The sequence below is a fragment of the Drosophila busckii genome, chromosome 2R, assembly GCF_011750605.1.
Source record: "Drosophila busckii strain San Diego stock center, stock number 13000-0081.31 chromosome 2R, ASM1175060v1, whole genome shotgun sequence".
In the NCBI taxonomy this organism is placed as follows: Eukaryota; Metazoa; Arthropoda; class Insecta; order Diptera; family Drosophilidae; genus Drosophila; species Drosophila busckii.
Genome location: NC_046605.1, coordinates 10,042,506 through 10,063,886, shown reverse-complemented (window position 1 = coordinate 10,063,886; position 21,381 = coordinate 10,042,506). Strand labels below are relative to the sequence as shown.

Below are 21,381 nucleotides of genomic sequence, written 5' to 3'. Positions count from 1 at the left end.
TTGAAGTGATCAGACACTTGAGTGAGAATTTCAGATAGCAGCACTAATATTTTAAATTTGTATAAAGTATATATAAGCTAAAAATGCATTAAAATATTTTAAGCTTGCAAGGCTCAAAAGCTAAACAAATCTGTCTATGCATATAAAATATATTTTAATTAATTTTAAAATTGAGCTAGATGCTGTTAGGTTTTAGTTTTCAGACCCATTTTCACCCATTTATTTCGACTATAAATTTAAGACTTTTAAAGCTCAACACTGTTACAACTGCTTATATAAAAATGCCAGTTAATCAGTGCTCAGCATCATAGTATGTAAAAGATTTAACTTTCATAACTTTTTCACTCATTCGCTTGTGACTGACTTTTCACAGTAAAAAATGTTTATACGCATTTCCGACGTTGCACTTTTCCGTTGCTGCTGCTTTTATCTTTTTCATTAGCCATTCAGCATGTGGCAGATACGCGTGCCACGCGTGGCCGTGCAACATGTCGCATGTGGCATTGTGGTGGCTGCAACAATGGCAAATAGCAGTGCGCCAACCCGTTATTTCATTTTGGGGTCGACGTAATAGTTTGTATACTTGTGGCCCAAGCTGCTGCAACTGTCAATGAATGTCAGCCAAAACGACCCACACCCCCAAAGCCCCCATCATGCATGTGGTTACTGTTGTTGCAAATTTAGTTGGCAGCACGTGTTGCAACAAACTTTATGTGGCATTTTCAATTACGCACCTTTGAGTGCACGTTAAGTGCGCATAATAACAAACAAGAGCTGCTTTGGAGCGCGTATTTTTTTTAATTTTATTATTTTAAAATATACAAACATGGCTTTATAGTATTTTCTATTGAATTAGCTGCGCAAGCTGCAAATAAGCTGTAGCCGCTTTGAAAGCCAAAATTATTTAAGTCATTTAAATGCTAGACAATATAATTTATTTATTTAAGCAGCTAGTTAAACAAAATTTAATGTTTTATGGGCATAAAAGTGCAGTTTGTTTTAGTTTAGTAAAATTTTGTATTATAAGCATATTCATAAAAATGATTGAAACTTTTGCTGAATTGGAAATTAAACTTAAAGAACTTTTATCGTACAAATATGTGAAATAGAAAATAAACAAGCTTTAATTGAAAATTATGTACTTTATTTAAATTTGCTATACTTATTTGCCTAAACTTATATGTAGCAACTTAAACATTTAAACGTTGAACAATTGTTGAACAAAAAAGAACAGCCACTGTGATATAAATTGTTTTATTATGAACTACATCAACAGCAGACGTTCCCTTCTCTTACAACAATTCACAATTCACACTGAAAATAAATAATATGTGTTAAGCAATTGTTGTAACTGATTATGCAACCAAAAAGAACAGCCACTGTGATATAGGTCAGTAAATAAAAATATATCAGCAGCAGCAGTTCCCTGCGGTTAAACATAACACGCTTGTTATATTTAAATTAAGCGTTATGCCGATTTGTTGTTTGTCACTTTAGTTATAAAAAGAACAGCCACTGTGATATGCAGAAGCTATATAAAACACACAGCACAGCAACTATTCTCTGTACTATAAAGGTTTAAATCATTATCAACAGCTGCACAACACTTTTGTTTTTAGAAAGTTGAGTTTTGGACAGCAAGCGCTATAAAGGAAAATCACTGTGATATGTAACGATCAGTTAACGCATATCACAACGATCGTTCCTTTTAGCGCCAGGCCCCGTTACTGCTATATAGTGTATATATGTTTTCAATTTGTTTAAAGCTGCGCTTGCCACAACGAACTTCAATGGTTGTCTAGCTTTATGACCATAGCAATCACCTAAGGCTGGACGACCAAAGAAACTAATTGCAACCTCTATATGGTAACTATAGATGCATATTGATATATATTCGTATTTATGTATGTTGAACATTTTAAAATTATAGCACGAGTGTTCGGTCTAGTCACTTCGATATGCAGCTTTGAAGTCTTGAAAAAGCGACCATACCGACAATCGCCATTTAATTTTAAAATACCAGAGCGACGCTTTGCACTTTCACTTTGCACTTTAGGCTCCACCAAATTTGACTTTAGCTCCAATTTTGAGACACACTTTGCCCAGTGATGAGTTTAGTTGTTGACATGACTGCACAAAATGCATCCCAAAAGCGCAGCTGCATTTATTCCGTGAACTTTCTTTTGCTTTCTTTTTCGTTAGTTTGGCTTTGATTATACGACAAACTTCGCCCAGTGATGCGAAGAAGTTGACAAGACTGCAGCAAGTTAGCCATATAATTATGATTGCTCAACGATCCTTACAACACAACGAACATTTGCTGACTGATGCTCTAAGCCAGCATTCCAGGCACTTATATACAGATCAGGACACTTACCTGATTTAAGGATGCGCGGATTAGCGCTGCCAGCTTACCTGATCACCAGCTGAAATACTTGGAATTTGCGTTTTTCGCGCTGACCTTCGTGCAAGAATATTTGCAACTTAAGCTGTCGGCCATAAACGGATTAAAGCCGCACAATTTTTCCAGGGAAATAACGCGCAGCTGTGTGCCGCGCATAAATTCGCAGAAGTGCAATTAGGTTAGTCCCCGGCCCAAAAGTCTGCCCGGCCACTTGGTTAATTGTCCAGTTAGCCTGAAGCGCACGGTTTTCCGATAATCCCGCAATCGCCATTAAACGCTAGCGCTTGCCTGCCACCTTTTTGTCTCAACTGTACCTGCTACTGTCCTGTCAAGGATCATGCGCTTAGCCTTGATCTGCCTGCAACTGTACATGGTCGTAGCTGATCTGTAGTGATCACCTGCTGTCAAAATATTATTATTGCTCATCTTGATGCATTTTAAATTGCATGTGGCTGCTTATTAAATTGTAAAATATGCTGGGATCATAGGCAACTTAAACAGCTGTTTAGCCACTAATTTTTATTGGCACACAGTCCCTTACCAATACTAAGACATTTAGCTATGCTCCTGTAAAAACTGCTGCAACTATATATAGGCGTTTGAAATTTTACGTTAGCATCCAGTTCCGTTTGCTTGGAGTTCATAAATACTTCTAGATATATGTATATAGATATATTAATTGATATTGCAATTAATATTACAATTTTTTTCATACTCTTTAGACAGTTTATTTTAGGCAGATATAACCTTCATGATTGGAGTTAAAATAAGTCTGCAGCATTTTTTATTTTTGTCATAACTTGGTCAAAACTCATCGGATTGTTAATGTCTTTACAGCTTTATGCTCCTCTTGATGTTAAAAACAAAATTGCATCGTTATATTTTTTACAACATTTTACTTTTATTTTACGATTTTACAACTTTTACTTTTAGTCGATATTTTGAAATTTCAGCAAGGGGTAACATCACATATTATTTTTCCACAAATCGCTAAAAAAGTTCTAAAATAAACACGGTTCAAAATATGAACTCCCTCAAGCCTAAAAAGCCATATAGCTCTTTAATGCGAGCTATTTCAGCTGAGCTAGAGCTTGAGATTCCTCAAATTTTAATCATTTTTTTTTATATTTATACTCATTGTGATTATGGACGTCACACCAACTTGATGTTGTATTATGTATTTGTTTTACTTTTCAGCAATCCTAAAATAGATAATCTTTGCACATTCATTTAAATTTTAGTCCAGTCCAGTTCCAGTTATAAATCTATCGATGTCATTCCCAACCCAAAGACAAAATTAATAAACACAAATGTTTTTTTTTTGTGGACTTTCGCCACATGTATTTTTGTTTATTTGGTAAAATTAAATCAATATTTTTATTTCAATTATACATTTTTTGTTGTTACCTTTTTTCGGTTATCTTTTCTTAGAAAAACGAACAAAATTGTTTCAAATTTCAGCGTACAACTAGAAGAAGAAGAAAACAAATGTTGAAAACAGGTTGAAAATAATAATAATAAAAAATAAGAGTAGATTAAATTCTAAATTCATAAGTATTGTTTTTTTTTTTTGTTTTTATCGGTTCTTGTTGCCGTTATTTTGTTTAGTTTCTCATTCATTCGTATTTGTTGTATGCCCCATCCAGCGCTGAACTCACTCATTCTCTCTCAACACTCACTTTGCAGCTTGTACAAACTTTCTCCATCTCTATGCACTGCACTCTAACTCCAGCTGTGGGAAGTAAAAAAGATGTACAACAAATATTATTGATGAGAAAACTTTAGGACATAGTGTTAGCAATATGCTCTCTTCTGGCGGCCAAAAGGATTGTTGTTTGTAGATCGTTTTGTCCGCTTTTATTTTGCTTTTACGCAGTTGCGTGTTAAATCTTTTCAAATAAAAGTATGCAGGTTTAAAATGGAAACCTATAAAAAAAACAATGGCATTAATTATAATGAAAATTTAGTTTTAGTCAAAATAGTTACCGTTTTGTATAAAATATTAGGGCTTCCATCATTTGAGGGGGGCATCAAACCCAAGGAAATCATTGAAGAGGTTAACTATGAGCTAAGCCTTAATAGTACATGTAATAGCTTTTTACACTGCAAATACAAAAGTTAAGAAACTATTATAACATATGATGCATACCTTATAATTAGTAGCGGACATATTAATGTTTAGTATAAGTTGTTTAAAATGCTGTAATGTATTATTTCCGTATGATTTAATGTTGATTTAAATGTATTTAAAGTTTTTTTTCTATTAATAAAAATGCACACACCTTTGCTATAATTTCAAATCTATTTAATAAAAAATAAAAGAAAATAAAACAGAGCTGTAACGTAAAGTCAATTTAAATAAAAATACCAAAATAATTTGTAATTTGTTTTGTTCTTTAAAGTTTTATTTCTTGTGCAAATTCTTGTGGTGTTTTTTTTTTTTTTTACTTTTAAAAAGTCCTTTATGCGATTTCTTTTAAGCCAGGTATTAAAGGAAATACAAAGTGCTAAAATAAGTACGATAGTTAAGCGTATAAATAGTTGTACATAGAACAGTCTCAAGTCACAAATACAGTAGGAATGCAGATGAAATAACTTACAAGAAATTGTCGTTGCCGTAGCTGCGGCGGCAGCACCTGTTGATGTTGCACTTTTGGATGTGACTGCTGCTGCTGCGGTCAAAGCTCCAACAGCAGGCGGCTCTAGTTGATGCTGCTGCTGCTGTTTTAGTTTATGTTGTTGTTTTATGTTTGTGTTAGGTGGTTGCTGTTGTTGATTGTTGTCGTCATCGTCATCTATGTAATAACATAAGGTTGAATTGCTGCCATTTCGGTTAAAGTTGCTACTGGTGTTGTTGGTTGGGGCAGCAATGGTTGCTGTTGCAGTTGCTGTATGCTTGCGCTTATGTCCGGTTATGCTTAGAGCGGCCGTTAGACTTGAAGCCGCATGCAATATAGAGCGCTGATTAAAAATGCTATTGGATGCAGCAATGGCAGCTGCATTATTATTTTTGCGAAACTTATGGTGATGATGATGTGGCGTTGGCTGTGGCGGCGGCACCGGCGGATGTTGCTGTATGGGTTGCTGCTTCATTGGCGGTTGTCACGAGCAGGCCACTTCGGCAGCGGCAGCATTGTTGTTGCCATTGCCATTGTTGTTGCTGCTGTTGTTGTTGCTACCATTATTATGTGAAACCGGCACAGTGTTCTCTGCGCTATCCATGCAATCCATCTTACTACTCTCAGCACCGTTTTTGCCCGAAGCCTTAAAGCTAGGTGCGTTCTCCTGAGCTGCTGTTGGCGTAGTTGGGGTTAGAGCGCCCACATCGCTGGAGGCGTTGGAGTTTTCCTCGGTTAGCTAAAGCAGAAAACAGTTAATGATTAGAAAAAAATATTTTGGGGACAGTTACTAGCATTTGATATTTACCGATTCACTTAGTCGATGCACTTTAGCGCCAATTTCGCGTGCTCGGTTGCCGCCAGCTGACTTTTGTCCCGCTGGCAGTGACTCCTGTGTCTGCGCCAGCTCCGAAGACAAACGCTTGCGATTGGCCAGCAGCGTATTATTAAAATTATTGTGACTCTCCATGGACTTGCGCTCGCGCTTAAGAAAATCTGGATCTAAATAGAGAGACAGCTGCTTGCGCTTCACATGACGCGCATCTATGGTCATGCCTTCCTTTAGCATTTTGATGTTAATCTGCAAAATAATCCATGATGAGCTTATTTGTTTTAATTACTTGCAAACTTGTTACTTACACCATGTTGGCAAACTTGCTCCGTGAAGTTTTGTATGTTTTCGGTTAGATCAATGTTGAGGTTATCGGAGCGCTCAAACTCCAAACCTATAAACCAAAGCGAACAGAACGGCGCTGTGGTGGCAGACGACTGTGGTTTGCTGTCATCCTCATTGCCGCTATTGTTCTGTGAGCTATTTGGATTGCCGCCCTTTTTCAAGTCAAAGCATTTGGGATTGACATGGGCCAGGGCAATGTGCTGGTTGCGCTCCAAGTTGCCAATAAGCAGACGCACCTTGGACTCAACCAAGCCGCACCATTCCAAATGATCATCGGCTGTCTGCGAATTAACTAGCAGTACTATAAAATGCCGATATCTATAAAAGAAACTGGGCGCCTCAAAAAGACGATCCCAGCCAATGCGACCGAGCATTATTTCATCGGTAATGCTCATGCCGCGATTAAATTCAGTCAATATGACTTTCTTTGTGGACTCAGACACATTGAATGTGGAGTTTTGTTGTGGATAAGCGGGTGTTATAATCGGCATTAAATGATAACGATCCGAAGCGTTAACACGCGGATCCCAGACCTAAAACAAAAATTAGCCACAATAAGCATTTGTTGTAAGTTGTTTTTGTTAGCTGCAAATACTTGCCTGAAATCTGAGATTAACATTATCGGGATGCTTGAGTAGCACGGGATTCGGCCACTTCCAGCGTGAGAATACCAAAAAGAACTTGTGCACCAGCGTGGCAGCCACAGCATTGGGATACAATTGACATGTGCGTGCCACCAGCATAGCCCAGGTAACGCCACCAAAGTAACCCAAAGAATTTGAATAGATGCCATGCTCTGTAAGAAAATAAAATTAGTAATTTGAAATGCATTTAGAATGATTATTTACTCACTTTTAGCCCACAATTTAATGGCGCGCAGTGCCAGCCTAAAGTTCTCTATATCCGGCACCAATGCCAGAATTTCATCTGTGACACGACAGCCATTTAAACTACGCACTGATCTGGGATCGAGATTCTTAAGCAAGTTATCATCGCGCAAATCGAAATCATCGGGTATTTCTTTAAGCGACAGACGTGCAAAGAGTAAATCTATCTCAATGCCGTCGAAATTCATTTTGATAACCGGCACAAAGGCTTCCTCCACCGAACGGCATTCGGTGACCTCCGGCTGCTGCTTGAGGATCTCAAAGAAGCTTTGGAAGTAGTCAGTGCGCTCAATGTTGCGCGGTGCCACGCATAATGCATCAATATCCGCACCCTTGTGGTGCACACCCAAGCGGTATGAGCCGAAAGTGTAAATTTTACCGCCCAGCTTTTCGGCTGCCGCTTCTGGCATGTTCTTGCTCATGGATATATCTTTGACCCATTGCTTGACGAGCGTATTGAGTTTGGCCAATATCTCCATGCGATGATTGAGTTCATCCTGGCTTTCAAATACATTATAAGGCTCTAAAGAGCTGCGTAGCTCATCAGTCCGTTGTATATCTTCGGGACGTGGCTCTGCCAGACTTATGGCCGAAGTCATGCCCAATTGCTTGGCGGGCTGGGCGCTCGAGGTAGAATTGCCATTGTATGGTTGTTGTTGTGGCTGTTGCTGCTGGCGTTGTGTTGGTTCGGAATTCCACATGTTGCTCTTAAATTTGTAAATACTGCTATGAAGAAAGGCAATTTGAATTATTGTGTTGTTGCTTAGCTAATTAATGCAATACTCACCTAACTAGTCTTAGTCTTAAGTGTGTGTTTATATACGCTTAATATTAATTTGCCGCTTGCTTAATGTTGCAATTGTTGCTGCTTCTTCTGTCGCTGTGGTTGCTACTGACCAGTTGTAGTAGCAAAAAAATTATTATAAATGGAATTACAGACGTTGCTTCGCTCAGTTGCTATTCGGGCGCACAATAATAAAATGCTGAAAGTAATGAGAAATATAAATTAAATTAGCACAATTGAAAATTAATTAATTTACTAATAATAATCAAATTATAATTTGCAAATAATTGATGCATGCAATATTTTATGTATACTACTTTGTTTTTCATATTGACAATCACTCTTTTTGTTTATTACTCTTTTTTGGGGGCACCAAATGCGTAGAAGTTTTTTTTAAAAAATGCAATCTAATTGTTAAACAGCTATTGCAAACATAAACAAAGAGCAACAGTAAAAGTATATCAAAGCAGACACAAAAATCAGCAAATACACCCACATATACAAGAAAGGAAATTCACGCGCTCACTCACACTCTTAACAGCAGAGACACATTCAGGCGCACGCACTCACACAGGCGCACGAACGCATACAAACACAAGTTGCGCTGCGTACAGAACTTTTATAAAGCCGCCGCGTATGTTAGGTTTACAGTTGTCTCTTACCTGCGCTTGTAGTTTTCTTTATTACATATATATAGTTGTATATATCGTCGGCTTAAGTTTTCCCCAGTTTCAAACAAATTGAAATTTTGTTATGTATGTATTTGTTGTTGTTCTTGTAATAAAGCGGTAGCGTTGTTGTTGAGATGGTGTTAATGCTGTTGTTGCTGGTGGTGGCGGTGTCTATATCGTCGGCTTAAGTTTTCCCCAGCTTTAAACAAATATTGTTTGTATCACATTGTTAATTGCAGACATCTTTTCTTTTCATGAGATGACAGCGCTGCCACAGTTTGCACCACCAAAAGTGTGGCAGCACCGCCAGCGTTGCCACAAACAGTCCGGCAGCGCTGGCAAAGTCTTATAAAGACATGTAGTAACATTTTATAAGACTTAAAGCTCTTTTCTCGATATTTATAAGTTCCATTCCTAATTGTTTGCATATTTCGATAAACATCGATAAACTAGGCGGCCGTTTACAAAACAAACAAAGAAACACAAGTGAAAGTGCAAATTTATGTTTTAAAACTGAAAGTTAAAATTCAAGTCTAAGAATGAGTTCCGTGGAAGCTTATGAGAATACCATTATGTAAGTATGCTTTTGAAATTTGCATCTCCATTATTCTTCATTTTTATTAATATTATTTTAGAGCTGGCTCGAGAAACCCTGGCTACGGGCCTGTGGTGCCCATAAAGAATCCGAGCTACAAGGTGAAGGAGAAAATTGCGTTCCAGGCTTACAAGTAAGCGCCGCTATTTTGTCAAACTATTTGTCTAACATTTATTCAAATTGTTTACATTTTATTCTTGTTAACAATTGTTGTGGTGTTTATGTTTCTTTGTGTTCTTGTTGTATTGTCACAGATCCAATTGTCCATCGTCCCCCACCCCCATCTTTGTTCGCTTGGGCCGCCGGCGCTTTGAGCTGATCAGCTGCTGATGCGATGCTGCTGCCGCCTGCAATGTGGATTTGAATATTGCTCTTAGAGAAAGCATGTGTAATTTTAAGCTCAATAAAAATAATAATATTGAAAATTAGAAACTAAATAAGTATGTGTGTGTGTTTTCAATTGTTGTTGTTGTTGGTGCTCTGTCTGCACTAACTAATTTCAACTGTAATTTTTTGCCAACAAAATTACAATATTATAGGTTAACTCAAAGGTTTGTGGTACACGAGGATTCACGCAAGTGACTCTCCCAGCAATTCCACATCGCTTCGGTAATTCAGTTATGCATAAATGGAATCCTTAGAGAAGGCAGGGAGAAAGATTTCATTGCCATAATTGTGGCCCGTATTTACAAATTAGTTATAGGCTTTAAATTAATTAAAAATATGGTATTTACCTATTAATTAATTTACGAAGAACTTACCGCATGTGGTTTAATAACTATTTAATTTTATTTAAGACTTGCGAAAAGGCGATAAGTTCATAAATTAAATTCAATGATTCGCTTAACAAAATATATCTTAATTAATTACATTATATATTTTGGCATTGCTTGTAGCCCTGATTTAAGCAATGTAAACAAAAACCAACTATGTGGCAACCTCGTCAACATATGCTTTTCTGCACGGAAGTCCTGCTGTAAATAAGGACTGCCAAATTGGACAATGTAAATGCATTGGGATTCGAAAACACTTAATGGCAGCCACAATATGATACCCTGGATGCGCGAAAAGTTCAACGAGAAGCGCGCCAAGTGGCTAGCCCGCAATAAGCAGCGGAACTCTGAAAACACAAACAATGTCAACAGCGCCAGTGATGTCGAGAGTAGTCTTAGTTTGGATAGTGGTGCGTCCAGCTCCATTGTGCGTACCACTGAAATGGAGACGCAAACAGATGGCGGTGCTGGAGGAGGTGGCTGTGTTTTAAGGACTCCATCGCCGGCTCGAAGACGACGCATACAATTGGAGCTGCAACTGCAGCAGGAGGCGGCAAGAGATCGGGTTCCAGAGCAGGCGAATGCGTAAGTTGCCAAGTGTATTTGAATATTGTGCATGAGTTGACAAAAAAATTTAACAAAATTCTCCGTTGTATCTACGCACAACAAACTGTATTCCAAAACAAACTATGCAAAAATTGCGCAGTTTGTTTCTCAGGTAAATCCAATGGACTTGCAATTAGTCAAGTAATCGTTAAATATATTTTTTTTTATAGAAAAACACATGCAAGGCTCACGTCAGCATCGTCGACGGTGGTGACGGATACGGAAACTGTGCCCAAATCGGTCGAAACCACCACTGTGCGCGTTATCTGTCCCAGTTCACGTGTGCTCATCTTTAAGACGGACATGAATAAGCGCCTAAACGATCTGAAGAGTGAGGTTATACTAGAGTTAAGCGACGACCCCGAGTCCATACAGCTGTTTGCGCCCGATGTGCGGCACTTAAATCCACGTTATCGTCTCTTCCGTGCCGAATATTTTGGTGGCGAGCTTAATGAGCAACTGACACTTGCTCAGCTGCATGTACGCCCCAATGAGACCTTCATATTGTCGCCCCGCCGCAACACGCTGCCGCAAACTACGACACGCATACGCGAGGTGCCTGGCCCCAATGATGCGCTCATTGAGAGCGCTACGCGCTTTGTGCCCAACAGCGCCAGCACCTTGCCAGTGATTGACATCAATGAGATCTTTCAGCAGTCGAATGTAAGTGAATTAGGCAAATGGAGCACAAGTATATAATCAATATGTTTTCAGATACAATACGATGTACGCAAGGTGTTGATTAGCTTAGCGCAAGCCTCGGCAGCGATTATAGGCGCCGGACCTTATGCGCCACGCCTTATAGCCATGTTGAAGCAGCGCCTGGTTAATCGACGCAATCATCAAAGAGACACCATACAGTGCCTGGTGGACATGGGCTTCAAGCGCGAGATAGCTGATCATGCGCTTAGAATTCACAATGGCGTCTATTCCACTTCGTTGGAGTGGCTAATGCAGAATCAAGGCGACGATGCAGATCGCGCACAGTCTCTAATGAATTTGCAGCAAAGCGTTTCCTCCATATCGCCATCAACAATTATGACCAATAATGTAACTAGAGAAATCTTCAACTGCATTTGTTTAATTATATAGAATTTCTTTATATACAGGAGTCAATAGAGAACACTGCGGCCTTGCTACAAATTGTGCGCATATATAGTCATCGAGATTCGCCCCCCAATGAAGATATTGTGGAGGCGTTAACTGAAATGGGCTTTGAGGAGGCCGCAGTTATTACGGCGCTTAAAAAAACGGGCAATAATAAAGCATCAGCTTGTGATTGGCTCTGTGAGAATCGCTCAGGCAGCGTTATCGAGCTGCGCGAAGGATTGGCGCCGGATTCACCCATACTTAAAGTAATACTGGAAATGCCGCAAGTGCAGATGACGCTAAGCAATCCCAAAACATTTTTAGGTAACAATTCAAATATGCTAATCTTTATTGTTTTATTGCATTTTGGCTTAACTGTTGCAGCCTTTTTGGCCATTTTGGAAAATGAGAATGCAATACGCGTTTGGCGCGGCGATAATGACACCACCTCAGTGATCACACATATCCTGCAGAAGTATCACGAAGAGAAGCATGTAATGGGCATTAATCAGTTCTATATGAATCGCTGGTGAACGAGTGGCTTTATACATTTAAATTCTATTTATACAAATACACACACAAACACTTAGGCACACACATATACATATATATTTATATACATATGTAATGAACACATGTAATGTATGTTAATAGTTAAGCGCATACCAGCCTCATGAAACAAAGCAAAAAAATTATATATTTAACAGTATTTTTGTAGCCAAACCAAAAAATAGTAAAAGTAAATTGCACCCAGAGCCAAAAAGTTGCAAAATGCTTTGCTTCGCGCACTCACCGGCTGCAATTAAGAAACGCTTACCGATCAGTACGAATATATATGTATACATAGGTATATGTAGGCTATGCAATTAGTTCTAGTCAATAGCGAAGCTTTTACACTAACAATTTCTAAGCAAGACTCGCACAAAACTAAATTAATCCAGCTACTATATAAATTTTAACTTGAATTTTTGTACTGAACTGCTAAAGTGTTTGGTGATCGAGATCTCTGTGCGTTGTATCTGAGAGTTGTAGTGGCAATAAACGCAACTACTGAGCGTAAAGTATTATTTTGTACAACAAATATTGTAATTTTATTGTTTAACTAATAAGCATGAATAAAACTAGTTTTTATAAAAGCCGTTGTTTCCATTGCAGCGAAATAAAATAAAAGTAAAACCGAACGACTGATATGAAGCAGGTAGCGGATAACGAATACTCAGCTCACTTAACTTGTATATCCGCCATACTCACCTTTGCCGCCATACCCACCTCAGGCCACTGTCAGTTTGGTCAAATTGAACGTTAGCATTCAAAAATAATTTAGTTCTTTTTAAACTAACAACTACAAAACAAAATAGTAGCGAACTCATTTTACAGATTTGATTTCCGTCATGCTTTTTGTTTTGTAATTTCTAACTTTGAAATGTTTCAACTTAGCGAATCATATGACTGTTTCTTAGCGCAATCACAAGCTTTGAAAAGATCTACTAACGGACATACTTATTGTTAGATAACAAACATCACTATTAGAAAAGAATAATCAATAAACGGGCAGACAGATGAAATTTGTAAATTTGCAAGCAGTGCAAAAACAGCAAACACGGCAACGATAAAGATCACCTATTTATGTATATATATTTGTTAATTTTATAACTGTAGCAATACACATATATTTCATATATAAGATATTAAATTCATTGTTAAACGATAGCAAACATGTAAATACATTTATAATATTTTGATTCATTTTCATGCGGACTTTTGTTTTACATATCGTAAGTTTTTATGTTCTTTTTGCTGTTTGGCTAAGCATTTGTGTATGTATGTATGCATGTATAATATTATAATCACACTTATAGGTTTTAGGAGAATATTTGTCTTAGTTATTTGCATTTATTGTTTTAACACTGAAACACATTCAAGTATATGTTTATAAATATAGTATAATGACATCAATAAATAGCGAAGGGTTCTTTGCATGGATATGGATATGCTAAAACCAACACAAAATAGTATTTGAAAATCGTAAGATAGTGTTTCTTGTTTGTGTAAGATATCGCTTGAGTTTGTGTTTAGCTAGTACGTCCTGTAGACTAGTTAGTTGTACATTTATATATAAGTATATATAGATTTTAAAGAGTGGCTCTATGCGAATATTGAAATACATTTAAAAAACATTTAGTAGACATTAGCTCATTTATTCGCTTGCATTGCGTCAAATCTATATGTCTATATTTTTTAAGCATTTACTGGGCGGTGTTATTTATATAATTATCTATTTGTATCTTTCGTGCTGCCTATGTATCTCGCCTCGGGCTTTTACTTTGATATTATATAAATGTTTACACATTAATAAACCGTTAATACATTTACGAATATATGAATATATATATATTTTTTTTTGGCTTTTTTGATTACAATTATGTATTTTGTATATTGTTGTATATTTGGTTCAAATGTATTTCCAAAATTAACTGCGCAACACACTTTTCAAGTTTAGTTCGTCAGGCTAGATTTCATTTAGCTGAGAGTGTGTTTTTCATTTTAGGTCTCTGGTAAAAGCTGTTGCCGCCTGTTCAATTATTTATTTGTCTCTGCAACAGCAAATGTATATGCATACAAATATTTTTTTTATTTACTTCGATTTGCAAGTTCAGCAAACAATATCTTTGGCCAGTTTTGTGGCATTATTTTGTTTTTGTTTTTGTAGTATTTGTATTTATTTTTAAACGCACACAAGAGCACGTTGTGCAATGATAGGAATGGGCTAGCGTGTTTAAAGTCCAATCTCACGCATAGCTCTATACAAGCAAGGATTCTTTAAGCACTCACGCGGTCCCAGCTGGCGACCCGGTGCGCCACGTAGAATCATTAAAACGGAGCGTGCAGCTGCCTGGCACTCGTTGCTGCTGCCGCATAAGTTGTCCGCCTCGGCCAGATATTGATAGTCGCAGGCCACTTGGGAGGCGCCCTACAAGCATAGAAGTCATTTTGTTAAGAGTTTCTGTTTAATAAATTGCAACTTACGCAAAGATAGCAAATCTGATGCACGCCACAGAGCGGCAAAAGTTCCTGATTCAAGTCACCGGAAATGAGATCCGCACTGCGACAACGTTCGGCCATTGATTCTATAACTGGACACTGATTGGAGCCAATGATGTAGTTTTTGTTGCCCAGATAAGCATCGTTCAAAGTCTCATAGCCGCCATTATTTAAAGTCAGGGCATCATCCATGGTATTGGGCTGCTCCGGATAGCGCATATAGCCACTGCGCTTCCTCTTCGACTCGATCAGGTCACTAAAGTTATTCATATTCATAATTTTAAGCTTCTCAAAACAAAAGAAATTAGTTTTGTTGCTTCTAACATCAACCTAATTAAAGCTGATAATTATATCACCTTTTTGAATGCTAATTTGAATGATGTCTAATAAGCAATCTATAATTATTCTAACTTACTCTGTTGGCTCCTCTTGTTGCGGCTTCTTCAAACCAAAGTGCTGCTTGGCTCTGCTTGACCAACGATTGTCCAGCGTATTTTCATCGGAGTCCGGCTCAATGACATTGCGTAGCAAATGATTATCTGAATCTACGGAGACACGCAAGTTGTCCAACGCACGTCGCATCTTCTCCAGACTGTAGGCGGTGGCTAGACGTGACAGTAGCTGCTCCTTTAACTTACGTGCTTCATCGTGATTCTTGCTGTTGAGACCCTCATGAGCGCCCGTAAATTTGATGGTTTCATCAATAATAAAGTCCTCCACAGATTGCAGCTTTTTATCCATAGCATCAATCTTATCGGTGTCTATGTTACGCTTCTTCTTCTCTTCCTCCTGCTCCTGCTCCACTTGTTCATCGCTGTTGGTGTTAATATTGCCGTCCTCGCTGGAGCTGTGTTTGTTGGCATCGTTGCTGAAAATTTATAAAATTACAATATCAAAGGTTATAATGATTACATTTGTTAAAGTAAAAAATTAAAATGTAATTAATTTATAGTAAAAGTATAACACAATGTCATGTCCCATTTGCAGCTAAAATTCCACGGCTCGTATGCTTAACACATACAATCATTAAGTATACGACGCGTTTAAAATTTAGGTCCATGTATTTTAAAAATTTTGTTTCTTTTTATCAGCGGCAACGATAATTTAAATTTAACTACATAATTTGTAATTTGATAAAGTTATAAATATTAAAAAATTGCTTGTTTAATAAATTAAAATTTATGTTCAACTTCTAACAGAAAAGTTGAAAATAATAATTATGCAATTCTACTTACTTAGGGTTTATTCCCTGCTCGGCCTTCTTCTTGCGATCGAGATCGAGTCCAAAGTACTGCGACCAGTCAATTGATTTCTTGGCGCGCAGCATCAAGTGCCCCACGCTGGGGGCGTGAGCATGTTTGGCGTTGGCCGCGCGCTTCTTCTTGCGTCGACGCTCCTCAGCATCCGTCTCGGCATCGCCTTCCTCGTCATCAAACTCATCATGGTCATCCTCTTCGTAGCTCTCCTCGCCGCCCTCGCCCTCATGCTCCTCATGCTCAGCGGACTCCTCCTCGGAATGCTGCTCGTTGCGCTTGTGATGATGTCCAGCTGCATGAGCATGCTTCGCTTGCTCAGGCGCGCCAGGTTCCGGCGTGGTGGCTTCTTTCTGGCTGCCATTGGTAACATTAACGCGTTGGAAATTGATCTCTAGACGCATATCACCCAAAGCAGTGGCAGTGCCTGATGCCTCTGGCTTATGTGTGGTGGCGGCTGCTGGCTTCAGTTGCTGCTCTGTCGAACGTTTCTTTTTGGCATCGATGGGCTGCTGATCCGCTGGCTTGCCAAATAGTTCGCTTAGCTCTTGTGCCACACGCTCATCCGTTTTGCTGACTAGCGGTGCATCCGAGATAGCGCGCTTGGCCACTGGGAAGCGTTTCTTCTTGTCGGCATTGTAGGGCAGCCAGGGCAGCACGGGATAGGAACGTTTCTTTTGCATGAGCAAATAATATGGCGGCATGCGCATGCGTTTCTTTTGCTCAAAGAGATCGGGATCCTGTGGCTGCTCCAGCTCGTTCTCCTGCTGCTGATACTTCTCCCAAAGCTGACGCAGCGCGGCTTTGTAGCGCTCCTGGCGCTCATGCTCGCTGGCCTCCTCGATCTCGCGTAGGAACTGCTCCGTTAGCTCGCTGTGTGTGGCTGCGCCGGCGTCCACATTCCCGCCCTGATTCTCACGCTCGCGGAAGACGGAGGGTGCAGCAATCTCTGCAAAATGAGAGCAGCGCGTGGCTTGTCAAATGTCCGATGTCTATAGCTCTTGGTGGCAACAGCTTGTACCTGACAAGTCGTGCCCTGACTCTAAATTCAGTCTGTATAATTAATTGCATGTCTGTCTGTCTGTCGGTCAGTGTGTGTGAGTGACTTCAAGCTGCTGTCGACCTCTTCAGACACACACACCACACACACACATAGTCATTAAATCAAATGACAGGAAGCTGGCCTGGCCGACAGCTTCCAGCCCATTGCATACATCATGGATTTTAGTCTTAATACTTCAAGTCCAACGTCCCGACACTAACGCTCAAGTTAATCCAAGCTAAGTGGCTTTCAGCTCACAACTCAAAAGCCTTGTTATGGCCAATACCATTTGAGTCGCTCAAGTGGACACGCATAGTGGCAACCAATTGCCAACCAATATACAAGTATACACAGATAAAAATAAAATATAATAAAAGTGCAAAATATAGCACGGAAAAAAATGCAACAACTTGTGAAAACTATTTTGAATAAATTTGTCTTATAAAAAAAGAGACGATGAGAAATCAAATTTAGTTCAGTTAATAAAAAATGCATTTGTATTGTTGAACTAAAAAAACAAAACATTGATATATTTATTTAAATATTTACAAAGAAATAATTAAAAAAAACTATTTAGAATTAATTCAGCCATAATTAAATGTTCTTTATCTTCAAATGTTTTGTTAAGATAAGCGAGGTGTGCTCCTTTAGCTGAAAGTACAGTGAGTGACAAAAATACGAGCACTCAAAATTGGCTCTCAACGATATTATGAGCATCAAATAAAAAGTAATGATGCAGTTTAGTTTTATATTTTAATGTAGATATAAAAAACAGAAGATATAAAACGTAAACTAAAAAGTCTAGTAGCAAAATCCGCATTATGAGAATACAAAATTTTCAGTTTGTCTAGAGAGTGCCGGACCAATTATTTTCTATAGTATATTTATTTATATGTGCAGTAAGGAATCATTGAAGCAGCAAAGTGTACAACTGAATTTAGTATGCACTATAATATTTTTTTCAGTGTGCACATATACAATTGTGTATTCTTTGCATTTGATTATGTGCGGTTATGTGCTTTACTCACCGTACTGCTCATCGCGCTCCCTAAAAGGCGAAGAGGCGCGCTTACGCTTCTCATCCACAAAGAGATTACTGGGATTGGCTTGCCCATCGAACTCTTGGCCCACGTATGGCATCTCATAGTTATTGCGCTCGCGCTCTAAGTACTTGGCAAGTGCTTTATTAAACCTATGACGGTTGCGATTCTTATACTTGTTGCCAAATAAATCGCTATCTGCAACATGTGCCGTGGCGCAGCAGGCGGCAAGGCGGTGTTTTATATATATATAGTAAAGCAAAAAAATAAAAGAAAATAAAAGAAAGTAACGTGTGATTACTTGTGCAAGTGTGCGACCAAGCGAAAGGGGTTAGCATTAATGGCTTTTGGGTTAGGTCACGTGCTGGGGTATATATAACATGGCAGCGAGCACGGGACTAAGGACTAAGGACTCAACTCAGCTGCTGCTGCTGCTTCTGTTGCTGATGTTGTTGAACTGCTTTCAACCTTTTTTTTGTCAGTTGCGGTTTTTAGTTACGCCAGCTTGACATTTAAGCCAAGTTAAGTTTAGTTTAGAGTTAAAGTGTCAAGCACTAAAGGTAACGTAACTCAAGCTGAAGTTTTTAGTTGCCAGCTCACTCACCTTCATCCCAATCATCCTGGTGTGCTGGTGGCGCATTCAATGGATACTTGGCTGCCTCACGTCGATGCAGCTCGTCCACAGCAGCCTGAAGTGAATAGCCAGCATGCTGAGGTGTTGTTTGCGCCAAGGCCAGCACTGCCCACAAGGCGGCGAATACAAATTGCACAGCCATAGCGCTGCTAGCTGTAAAGTATAAAAAGAAAAATGGGACAGCGACATTAAAAAAGTGAAAGGATCAAGGCGCATTAATAATGTTGTTTTTTTTATGCTAAGCACGTTTTAGCTTACACAACTTTTAATTACATTGCTGAGCTTAAAGTGCGGTTCATTGCCACCTGATGGGCGCTCAAATTCCAAACCCACACACACACATAATTATATTGAGGTAATGTTGGCAGCCCACGCATAACTATGCAAATGAATGTGGCCTGAAGTGCAAAGCATTTCAATCATTTATGCCAGCTGTCAGATAAATCAATAAAAATTCCAAAGCGTGTGCATACTTCTCATCCATCCAGCAGCATTCCTCTGCGCATTTAGTTTGACTTTGACAATTATGCGAGTTGGCCTAGAGCGCACTTAAGTATGCTATAGAAATTACTGTACATAGCATATGCCTCACATTCAACTTGTGCCTGTTGCGCTAACACCCGCCGTCTCTCTCACTCTCGCTCTGTCTCTATCGCTCACTCTAGCATTCTCACTCTCCCTGTCTATTGGTTGTTAAATGTCAAGGCAGTCGCTTGACGCTTTTTAACTTATAATTTGAGCTCTTCTTTTTGCTAGCTGTCATATATCCGTTGTTGCTGTTATTGTTGTGCACAACAATATTATTGCTGCTTGACTGCCCGCCGCCTGTCCAAGACAAACTGCGACTTAGTCTAGCTTAAAGTTTTGCGCAAACAACGCCAGCAGAATTAAAACAAAATTATAACGAGCGCCTAACAAGCGGCATTTTGCTTGTTATATAAGCTTGTTAGCACTTTCTGCTGCTGCTGCTGCTGCTTGCCGTTGACTTTCACAAACTTTTTATTATACATACATACATAGCATAGCATAGCGTAGAGTGGATGCAAAATTGTAACGCGCAGCGGGCAACGGGCGAACATAATTTAATTTCAACAGCCAGCGCTGGTTTTGTTGCATTTTACTTGGCAATCAAATTGAACCAAATTCAATTAAGCAGCGCTGAGATTGATGAGCCCCAGGCCATTGTTAGCTACTGTAGCTAAAAGTCTGCCTGACATGACTAATTAAATGCTCTGGGTGCTGCTGCTGTTCCAGTTAAATTATTTAAAAGCAAACAAGCCCAGCATACAAGCGCGCTGCTTGTTAGTGCAGTCGCATTATTTATTCACTTACGCTACATTTGATTGTGAGGCTTTCAACTCTTCAACTTTGCAACAAAAGCGAAAAAGGTTTCTGCTTGTTATTGACACAACGCCCACGAACTGCTTACCACAAAAACAAATCAATGTCCTTTCCTTTGCTCTCTGCCTCTCCCTCTGTTGCTGCTTTTTATTACGATTTACACACACGCACTATTTGCAGTTTGTTATATTTGTTAGCTCTAGGCTCTCAAAATGTTGGTAAATAAAATTTCTTGCAGTAGACTTTTCACTTTTCACAACATGGCGTCACTCCTACGCCAGGAAATTATTTAACAAATTATTGGGCAACAGTCTGTTGAAGCCACAGTCAACACGCAAACAAGAGTGACATCCAAAGTCGAGCTGACTTCGCATTTTATAGCACAGCGCCAGGAACCGAAGCAGACAGAAGCAGAGAGCATATGAGAGAGCGAAAGCTTACATCTGCTTGCCCATGTATACGTGTGTGTGTGTGTGTGTATCTGTGTGTTTTGCGTGGGCGCAGCTGTTGCTTTAGAAAGCTCTTTATTGTTGTTGTCTTCGTTTAGTTGTTGTTGTTATACATTTGAAGTCATTTCAAAGTGCAATATTCTGATTGCATTGTCTGCAGATTTGAAAGCACGTATCCACACACATACAGGCATATGTGCTATATATATTGTGGTCATTAATGTAGGTTTCTATTCTGCTTTGTCTACTATACGCCAGGAGTTTTTTAATCACGTATATAAGAGCTAGAGATCTAATCCTGGATTCGCTTAATCAAAGCATTTTATGTGCAATTGCGACTCAAGCTATAATAAAGTTAAGCGCTGCAAATATTTTATATAGTTTGACTTAAGATTTACGTATTTAAGCGAATACAATAGAAATTAATAATTGCAAACTTGAATTGCAAGCGCTTTTCAATCTTTTATAATTTTGCAAATTGCATTGATTAAAGCAAAATCTTTAACAATTGATTTATATATATTACAAATAAATAAACAAATTTTGAAATTACGTGATAAAGTAATCCGTGGATTTGTTTTAGATTACTAAAAAAACAATAGGACTTTAATGCACAAGCGTAGGCTGCATAAATTTTTAGTAAAATTAAAATACAAATAGTCAGACAACTTTATAATTTTTTTAAATAAATTTAATGCGCGCAATCTTAACTCAATTGCTTACATTACTTAGCAGCTATTGTTACAACTTACTGCTTGATAACACTGATTTGATTGAAAACTGTTTTGCGAGTCTAAAATGAAAACACAACTATAGCCCAGGATAGTACATGAACTACTGAAATCAAAATACATAAAGCTTAAAAGCGCAGCTTTGGATGCACCAACAACATTCGATTACTGCGCATGGCCCGTGCCCAATTGAATTTCTGAGAAAAGGAGGAGTACATACGTATACTTAATATGTATTCGTGGTA

At 38.7% G+C, this 21,381-nt stretch overlaps 3 protein-coding genes across 6 annotated transcripts; 1 reads left to right on the top strand and 2 right to left on the bottom strand.

The window, feature by feature from the left end:
* Nucleotides 1–3,968: 3,968 nt before the first annotated feature.
* Nucleotides 3,969–8,835, bottom strand: LOC108597562 (poly(A) polymerase type 3). The gene is made up of 9 exons (XM_017984171.2): nucleotides 8,533–8,835; nucleotides 7,874–8,069; nucleotides 7,052–7,809; nucleotides 6,799–6,995; nucleotides 6,163–6,732; nucleotides 5,831–6,103; nucleotides 5,005–5,761; nucleotides 4,391–4,507; nucleotides 3,969–4,330 (listed from the first exon to the last, which is right to left on the bottom strand). The coding sequence occupies exons 3-7, from the start codon at nucleotides 7,785–7,787 to the stop codon at nucleotides 5,507–5,509; spliced, it is 2,031 nt and encodes a 676-aa protein (XP_017839660.1). The 5' UTR covers nucleotides 7,788–7,809; nucleotides 7,874–8,069; nucleotides 8,533–8,835; the 3' UTR covers nucleotides 3,969–4,330; nucleotides 4,391–4,507; nucleotides 5,005–5,506.
* Nucleotides 8,836–10,168: 1,333 nt separating this feature from the next.
* Nucleotides 10,169–12,696, top strand: LOC117134655 (ubiquitin-associated domain-containing protein 1). 2 transcript variants are annotated; one of them, XM_033293020.1, is made up of 5 exons: nucleotides 10,169–10,494; nucleotides 10,686–11,178; nucleotides 11,230–11,565; nucleotides 11,625–11,928; nucleotides 11,989–12,696. In XM_033293020.1, the coding sequence occupies exons 1-5, from the start codon at nucleotides 10,184–10,186 to the stop codon at nucleotides 12,135–12,137; spliced, it is 1,593 nt and encodes a 530-aa protein (XP_033148911.1). In that variant the 5' UTR covers nucleotides 10,169–10,183; the 3' UTR covers nucleotides 12,138–12,696. The 2 variants fall into 2 exon arrangements, with proteins under 2 accessions (XP_033148911.1, XP_033148910.1); XM_033293019.1 differs by lacking the exon at nucleotides 10,169–10,494 and adding an exon at nucleotides 10,527–10,627 and having other exon boundaries at nucleotides 11,989–12,691.
* A 601-nt stretch (nucleotides 12,697–13,297) lies between these two features.
* On the bottom strand, nucleotides 13,298–21,231 carry LOC108597573. 3 transcript variants are annotated; one of them, XM_017984185.2, is made up of 7 exons: nucleotides 21,158–21,231; nucleotides 18,586–18,768; nucleotides 17,970–18,179; nucleotides 15,882–16,848; nucleotides 15,062–15,514; nucleotides 14,632–14,902; nucleotides 13,298–14,575 (listed from the first exon to the last, which is right to left on the bottom strand). In XM_017984185.2, the coding sequence occupies exons 2-7, from the start codon at nucleotides 18,755–18,757 to the stop codon at nucleotides 14,381–14,383; spliced, it is 2,268 nt and encodes a 755-aa protein (XP_017839674.1). In that variant the 5' UTR covers nucleotides 18,758–18,768; nucleotides 21,158–21,231; the 3' UTR covers nucleotides 13,298–14,380. The 3 variants fall into 3 exon arrangements, with proteins under 3 accessions (XP_017839674.1, XP_017839673.1, XP_017839675.1); XM_017984184.2 differs by lacking the exon at nucleotides 21,158–21,231 and adding an exon at nucleotides 20,045–20,284; XM_017984186.2 differs by lacking the exons at nucleotides 17,970–18,179; nucleotides 21,158–21,231 and adding an exon at nucleotides 20,045–20,284 and having other exon boundaries at nucleotides 13,299–14,575.
* Nucleotides 21,232–21,381: the final 150 nt, after the last annotated feature.